Source organism: Nilaparvata lugens, unplaced genomic scaffold (assembly GCF_014356525.2).
Source record: "Nilaparvata lugens isolate BPH unplaced genomic scaffold, ASM1435652v1 scaffold6731, whole genome shotgun sequence".
NCBI lineage: Eukaryota > Metazoa > Arthropoda > Insecta > Hemiptera > Delphacidae > Nilaparvata > Nilaparvata lugens.
This window is the reverse complement of record NW_024092482.1, coordinates 6,605-15,068: the sequence shown is the minus strand read 5'-3', so window position 1 is coordinate 15,068 and position 8,464 is coordinate 6,605. Positions and strand designations below refer to the sequence as shown.

At 34.3% G+C, this 8,464-nt stretch overlaps 1 protein-coding gene across 1 annotated transcript; it reads right to left on the bottom strand.

Moving 5' to 3' along the window:
- Positions 1-566: 566 nt before the first annotated feature.
- Positions 567-8,140, bottom strand: LOC120356421. The gene is made up of 3 exons (XM_039445360.1): positions 7,861-8,140; positions 4,399-4,613; positions 567-1,968 (listed from the first exon to the last, which is right to left on the bottom strand). Exons 2-3 carry the CDS (start codon positions 4,574-4,576, stop codon positions 620-622), a joined length of 1,527 nt encoding a protein of 508 aa, XP_039301294.1. The 5' UTR covers positions 4,577-4,613; positions 7,861-8,140; the 3' UTR covers positions 567-619.
- Positions 8,141-8,464: the final 324 nt, after the last annotated feature.

Below are 8,464 nucleotides of genomic sequence, written 5' to 3'. Positions count from 1 at the left end.
TGTGAATCTTTCAGACCTGTACTTCCAGATGGATCGGATGTCAATGCCACAGATGAGAAGGCAGATTTCAACTGAGCTTGTTCAGATATGGCTTCTTTCAGCTTGCTTAGTAAGGTTGCCTCCTTTGGTAATAATTCTCTTCGAGATGCATACAAGTCTGTTACGATTCCCGATTCTCGATTATCCAAGTTCCCTACTAGCTCTCTACTTTCGAAATCGATTAAATTACCATTGCTCTTCACACTATTTACATCTTTATCACCGTCAGACCCTGTCTTCGGTGAAACAGGGTTACTAAAAGTCAACCAACCCTGCGGTACACTCGGAGTTTTAGCCACAACATCTGGCATATTACTATCTTTCATCATCATACTGCTTAGTAACGCATTTCTAGAAGGTGCTTTATTTCGATCAAGTTTCTCGTTTGCAATTTTAGCACCACTAGCTTCTCCATTTTGAACAAAATTGTTCCGAGCAGAATAAGATTTGGAATTATCAACTCCAGTAGCCGAAGAAAGCAGTGATTTTTCATTGCTGAAAGTTGGAAGCGCTTTGGCACTATCAGTTCCAGTAGCTGACGATAACAGTGACTTTTCAAAGAACGTTCGACAAGATGCAGTCAAATGGAGAAGTTAGTTTCTTGGGTTGCGAGATTATTTTTCGGTTGATTATTATCGACTTCTTGTCCATGACTGGCAGGCTGTGGAGCCAATGGAAAACTGTTAGGTAGATTGGAAGTCTGAGGGAAATTAGCTGGCCTGATATATGAGTTGGATTGTACTGTATCAACTTTCGAACCAATTTTACGAGAATTTTTTTCTCCATCGGGAACAATCTGAGGAGGCTGTTTTGAAGGGTCGTACTTGTATTGAAATATTGGAAAAATGTTGTTTCTTGTGATACCGTGCTCATATCTCTCCAACATGTTCTTGATGTTCACTCGCGGTACCCCGTGTATATTTCGACGAAACAGCTCATACTCATTGAACTTCCATTTTGTTTCAGGTTCTAAAATTTCGACAACATAGCCATACTGAACACCAGCCTGTACGTAAGGAGCCATCTCCCAGGTCTGAGTGTTTGTATTGTCGATTATTACCGGGTTCACATTTTGCATCAACGCTTTACCGGCTCGATTCTGGTTCCAGATATGTGCGCCCGGTAGCATTTTCGGATCAAACCGGTAACCATATCTGGGCGTCATAAAGTAGTCATCGGTGCTGAAAACATGATTTTTAAGCTGCAGTTCAATCTCTGGGCGGATTTTATTGACATTCGAAATAATTTTCTCAGCCATGTACGATTTACCACTACCAGGACACCCTCTCAATAAAACAATCACTTTGATAGAGTTCAACACAAGACTACAGATTCTGTCAACGGTATCAGTTATTTCCAAACACCCTTCGTAAATGACTTTGATTGAAGTTGTAACACTTTCAACAGGAGGATATGCTTCAGTAATATTAGAAGCACCGGAAGCATACATTTGAGTGATCGAATTCTTTTGAAATGCAGAATTATTCTCGATATTCAATATCTCAAAATCTCTGTTCAGTGTTTTCGGTTGATTTTCTTTTTGTTTGACATGATCAAAGCTGGACGGTATATTAGCTGCACAGGCATTCATGAAAACGTTCTTATGGAAGGGAGTAGAGAATTCCTGCAACACTCTCAAACCATTATCAGTAGAGACATCCTCTTCTTCAATTATGATGTCAGCGTCGGCTTCTTCCTCCGAATTGTCGCCCTTGTAAACTACTTTGGCATCATGGAACCCGTCGTACTGTCGAATTTTAGCTGGTGAAAAACTGTATGAATTTAAATTTTGAGCAGATTGGTGTGACGTCGATGCTCTTGTTGCATACTCAAAATCGTCTTCGAACACGGATGCGTCAAACTTTTTGGGTGGCTTTTTGGAATCGGCACTCACTGACATCGCCATCAGGTCGTCAACTGAAGGTTCAGCTGGAAAACGAGAAAAATAGAAATATGAGAAGGTATCGAAAATTGTTGAAAAAATCATATATCAAAATTTAATCGAGTAAAATGAAGAATGTATTACAATCAAAGCCGAAATATTTATGTTGGCTTTTATAAGGATGTGATACCGGTACTAAAAAAATTTATAAATTCTCAAGTCGAAAATATTTAGTATTATATAAATAGTCGGTAAGCAGGAAAAATTCAGGATGAAACGCTTTTTTGATGAAAATTGAGGCTAAGCGTCAGGGGAAATTTTACCCCGGTATTGTTTTCAGTTTGGAAACTATCAATTTAGCAAAATAAAATGATAATATCGTGTGATCTGGTGTCGAGATATCAGGTCCCACCTGATCATTTTCAGAGCCTCTGATTCTGATATGACCTGACAATAAATTGTTTCTAAGTAGCTAGCTGTAACCGACGACTTGACATGTCCATCCAAAACAATGACTCACAATGGCTAAGAATGATTTTTTTGAAAATTGAATACTTTTCTTAGAAATTTATATTTTGGAATCTGTATTAATTTATCCCATTCTCGAGTGTCAAAATGAATAATTCATTTTATTATTTATAATAATAGAGAGGAATAGCACAAGGTTACCTTATTTTTTCCTCTCCCTATCATTTCGATAATGTACTTATTGTATAAATGAATAAATAATAAAGCATTTTGACACTTGAGAATGGAAGAAAAATACCCGAAACTAGTAATTGTAATGGTGATATTGAAATAAATTAATTATGGGTTTGTGTATTCATAGAGTGAAATTTTGATTGGGTTCATTTAAAAAGGTGTAGAATTAGGACTTCAACAATGAGACTTTAGTGATCTTGTAGCTGAATTTTGTGTGTAAATTTTCATCGTGAGAAATTTATTTTTGTGTTGAAAAATAATTTTCTCGCAAAAGTCAGGTTCTGCCAACTTGCATCCGGGAAGACTCCAATTTTATGCAGGGTTGAGGTATTCTCACGGAACTGTATTTCCATTAGCGATGGAAAATACACGAGTATTTGGGAATATTTCAAACTTTCATTATTTTCCTTTTCCACGGAATTATGCTAGTCTCCGGCTCGGCCGGAATCAGATTAAAATCTAGAGGTAGCCTCGGGCCTCGAAGGCCCTAATTGAACGTATTAGATGTGGTGAAATACACCACGAAGAGCTTGTTTACATGTTTAATTTTATAATACGGACCCATTCATGTACCGAACTTTTTAAAATTTTACATAGTTCACAAAGTAGGTCCTGAAAATATTCTTGGAAAATTTCAGCTCCCCAACCTTCGTAAAAACAAAATGGCGGCATATTGAAAATTTTACTAATTCGCTTGCTATAAGAACTATTTTCATGAGTTATTTTCTTTGTTTACTACGTTGCGGTAGTCTTGACTCATTTGATGGTACCAGAAATGGATCAAGCAATCTTCCAACAAGATGGTGCTCCACCATTTCGCAAAATATGTCCAATTACTAAATGACAAAATTCATGGCCGTTGGATTGGTCGTGGAAGTGATTTTTTGGATTGGCCACCCCGATCACCAGATTTAACTGTTTGTGACTTCTTTTTATGGGGTTACTTGAAGGGTAATGTTACATAAAACCAAAAACACATTTCAATGTTCTTAAAGTATCGTTTATCGTTTATACTACCATTTTCTTTCTACGAAGTTTAGGGAGCTGAAATTTTCCCAGAATATTTCTAGAACCTACTTTGTAAACTGTGTAAAATTATAAAAAAGGTTCGGTGCATGAATGGTCACGTAATATAAAAGCAAACGTGTAAAAGTCTTTGTGGGACACGGTGTGTAAGAAGTGTATAAATTTTCAAAATGTTTGTTTCGTCCGATTTCGTGAAGTTATTTAAAGTAGTTTGAATTGTGTATGTATTTTATTGTTTATTATGAATGACAGTGGAATAAACATCAACAACGTAGTGTAGTGCAAAGTTTCAGTCGTGATGAGATTAATAGTTCTAAAGATAGCGAGTGCCATTATATTGTCTTGCTCATGTTTTAGAAACCCAAATTGATCGAATCCCCAATTATTCATTGTAGTAGTTGAATGAATAAAGATCACACTACCTTTGCAAACATTTAGAATTGCAAACAAGAACAACAGTTACAAAAATCTTACAGGCTGTTTTATACAATGTGCAATGAAACTATATAGATTATTTTTTGTCCAAATTTAAATTAGATTGATTAATTCAATAAAATTTAGAAGTTTAATAGAACGCAAAAGTTTGTTGTTTGTCCAGTCACATGACTCACTCTTTAGTATTTTAGAGATCTTAATTCTACCCCCATCTGGGGGCGGTTACATAGTCATTTCGGAAATAAAAAATGAGACAAGGGTGCTAATGATACTTCATATTTGAACTTTCAAGTAGCCCAATAAAAATAACTTACGTTTCCAATCATTTTTTTTCAGGACGTTGTAAATTTCAATGGGGTCGATTGATTCACCAAACATTAATAGGAAGTCGTCGTACAACTCGTCTCTTGAATTATCATCTTTGGATGATGGCCCCTCATTTTTGTTTTTTCCATGTTTGCGTCGACGCCTCCGATTGCCGGGTTGCGACATTTCAAGTGCAGTTGATAGTAAAATATAATTTAAAACCCTGGAAAAAGTTTAAACAGAATTAATTTTATTCGATTTGCAACTGAAAATTGAAAATTCATGGATTCTATATCTATTTCAAAACAACCGTAATGAACTTGTAATTCATATTCTCAACTTTGCCTGTCGCTTTCTTTTTCCAAACTAATTTACCGTCTGTCCTCATCCCTGCAATGTGGCATTCGTTCAGGATTGATATTAGCATGAGCCAATGTATACTCAGATTAAGCATGAGGTGAAACTACATGGAAATTTAGTTAGAAAAACTTTTAAACTCTCCAAAAAATGAATTGAAATATGCTACAAAAAAATTAATTTTTCTGTCTCGATTTCAGGGTGTGCGCCCATCTAATCAGCTTCTTAATCTGTAGTTTTGCTTCTTCTAGGTAACCAGTGTGTGATAGTTGGGCAGTAACTTACTAACTCATATTAACTTATAGTTGTTATAAAATACATATGTACTCAAGGATTCTTCTTTACGCAATTAATTCTGTGTGATTTCTGTCACACTTGCGTGAGGTAAATATGACAAGAACTATTTATCACAAGAAACCCAGTAGTCAAGAGGAAGCTTGTTTGTTCTATTAGAAGAAACTGAAAGCCCTGAGACACCCGAGTTTTTGTTACCAACTGATAGAGCAGTGCATAGCAAAAATAACTAGAGCCATATTCACACCGTACGAGTAATGGTGGCTTGAAAAAAATATTAGGGCTCTATGGATGAAAAAATGTAATGCTTTTGACACCCAAAAAACAACATGTATCCAAGAGCTACTTCTTCCCTTGAGTGAGACAGGAGATCGGAGAGGTACAGGTAACAACTTCTATTATTACTTCTACGTTGATTGCATATCCTATTTTAATAAAGATGGACCTTGTAGGCTTGACTTGATGACATGACTTATAAGCTAAGTTATTGGGTAAACTTTCTTATATTACCATGCTTGGAGATTCAACAATAGATTTGGGTTGTTGCTTGAGACAATAGCCATTAAAACAAACATGAATTCGGTAAATGACGTCACAAGATCACATTACAATTCACATTTCACACTAGAATAGGAACGACTTTCAATAATTTGAACTATGTACGCATAATAATAAATAAAATAAATTACAAGCCATGAACTCTCATACTAAATGAACGCTTCTGAATCATTAATTTGAGAAAATTATTATTCTCATTGAAATATATACTAGTAGTTCTGTAAACAGTTGACCTCATGCAGTTTTCTCATCCACAAGTATCTGATGTCACCTGTTTGAAATGTTAACAAGCTCAGTTCACGTTTGAATTTGTATTCCGTATGATAATTCATCCAGTTCCGTGATAACCTTTCCATCTCATGAAAATATTCCTCAAATATTTGATAATTAATTTTTTAGCCAAAAATATTATATGCCTAGGCTAATTTCTTCAGCATTATTTAGTTCATTTATTAATTATTTTTAATCATCTATTAAATTTGTATTTTTCAAATGTGAGATTGATACTGATGACACGCATAATAATACAATGACTGCAAAACAAAATATTGAAACCATATAGAAATAGACACGGCTTCTCGAGTCATCTGTGTTATGCATGCAATGAATAATCCACTTGTCAGCTGATTGATTATGAATAATTCTATAGTCTGATTAATCCTATACCTATTCTGAGTAGATGATATAATATAGTGATATCGGAGTATGGAGGAATTCCTTTTCTTTTCATATTATCCTTAAAATGCAAAATTTCATAAAAACCGTAAACATCGACGCGTAGTTGAAAAAGGAATATTCCTCCAAATCTCATCGAGTTCTATCAACGCGTTTGGCCGTAAATGCGTTACATACACACAAACCAAAGAAAATACGAGTTAAATCATAGACCTCACTAAGTTCGGTCAATTAAGATTGAATGTATTCATGAATTTCCCCAAAAAATTATAATTTATTTCTCAATAAAAAGGTTTACGATGTTCAGCCATTGTTAGAGTAATGGCTGACGTTGGAGAAGAATGGTGTTTCCTGCAACCTACAATATAATATATTATAAGGACTAAGGAGGTATGGAAAAGGCAAGTTAACTCGTCCACTGTATAAATGATGGAAGGTTTGAATAGGGTCTCTGTCATGGTCCCGTTATATACATCACACTCTTCTTCAACTCACTCTTTGTTCAAAGGTAGGGGTTTCCTAGAATGTGATAGCCAAAAATAGCCAAGTCCTTTCTCTTACAATGGAAGAGAAAGTTTCTACTGTTCCCTGACCAGTGCATTTGAAATGGAATATATAATTATCCCTATGACTAATACGGATGACATAATTGTCAATGGTATTCAAGATATATATATAAAGATTATCTTATAATTTACATTACTGTAAATCGTAATAATGAAGTTTTGTATTATCATTTTTGTACAGAATATATTGTGAAAATAAATGCACTTATTTATAAGTTACTTATATATTAATTCATAATATTAAAATAGATTATAGTAATGGAAATTGAAGTTGAAAACCTACAATAATATAAAATTATCAAAATGCTATATAGCGTAAATATTAAAGATTGTCGAGTACCTATTCAAAGCAAGTTTCCATCGTTTGAGATTGTCGAGTACCTATTCAAAGCAGGTTTCCATCGTTATGAATGGAATAAATGTTTTATGATTGCAAACAGAGTGCAGTCTGTGATCTCTGTAGATTAGTAACAGTTGAGGAAAAGTAGCCTGTATCTATTAAGGACCTATGCACATTATTACAGATTTGTTTAGTGCAAGGAAACTTTGAACTGAATACGGCGAATGAAGATATAATAAAAGTATTGTTGGGAGGTTCTTATATGCCAGTGAGTAAGTGTGTAAGTAGTATAGAGTTAGCTGTGAGGTAAAAATGTATTTATTTTCCATTTAATAAACATAAAATAAGTTTTACCGAAAACAATATTTATTTATACATAAGAAAATGTGTGGAAGCAACAGATCGGTGATTCAAATCCATTCATTTAGAAGAGATTTTAAAGAAAACACAAAAAGAAACATTGAAATAATGTGGTAAAAAACTAATAATATATGATAAAAGCACTTGAGATACCTTGAAAAAGTTATAAGCTTGAAGAATGCATAGCAATATCAAAGATGTAAAATGGAATAGATACGAGAAGCTTATTGGAAAATTATAAAAAATTGCTCAAATCCATGTCATGCTTTAGGTATTGTAAAATAAGGCTAACTGTAAATAAATACATATGAAAATCATACCTCTGACAATTTTGTAATGCGTAATAACTCAAGATGAGATAAGTAGGTCTACTAGTATTCAAACTCAAACAACAGCGCCCTTGAATGTTTAATCACCAAAACACTGAGAAAACCATTTAACTATGTAAATCATTTCACTAATGGGCCTACAGAAATTTTGATACTTTTTGAATTCATTCAACAAAGACATGATCATAACCTACACTGCAAAACAACATGAGATGAAGAGATCACCATTCACCATCACACCATTTTGCAAAACTACACTTGCACTTGCATGCTCGAGCTCTCTTGCTTGCAACTTGCAACACAAGAGGGGAAAAGTGAAATTTGAGCAAGATTTTGACAAACCACTCTCTGTCTTAGACAGCACCGTATCGCGCATGCGTTAGCAACGGGTTTTCCCGTTCCATTCAGTCAGATCTTTGAATGTAACGTTCTTTGTGATGATGGTTACCGAGCACTGTAACTGGAGCCAATCGTCATTCTATTTGATGAAGATATTATTATCCAATGATGATTTATCATTAAATTCAATATAATAATCATATATTATCATTTTATTTAATAAAAGGAAGAGTACTTTTGAAAAATATAATTAATA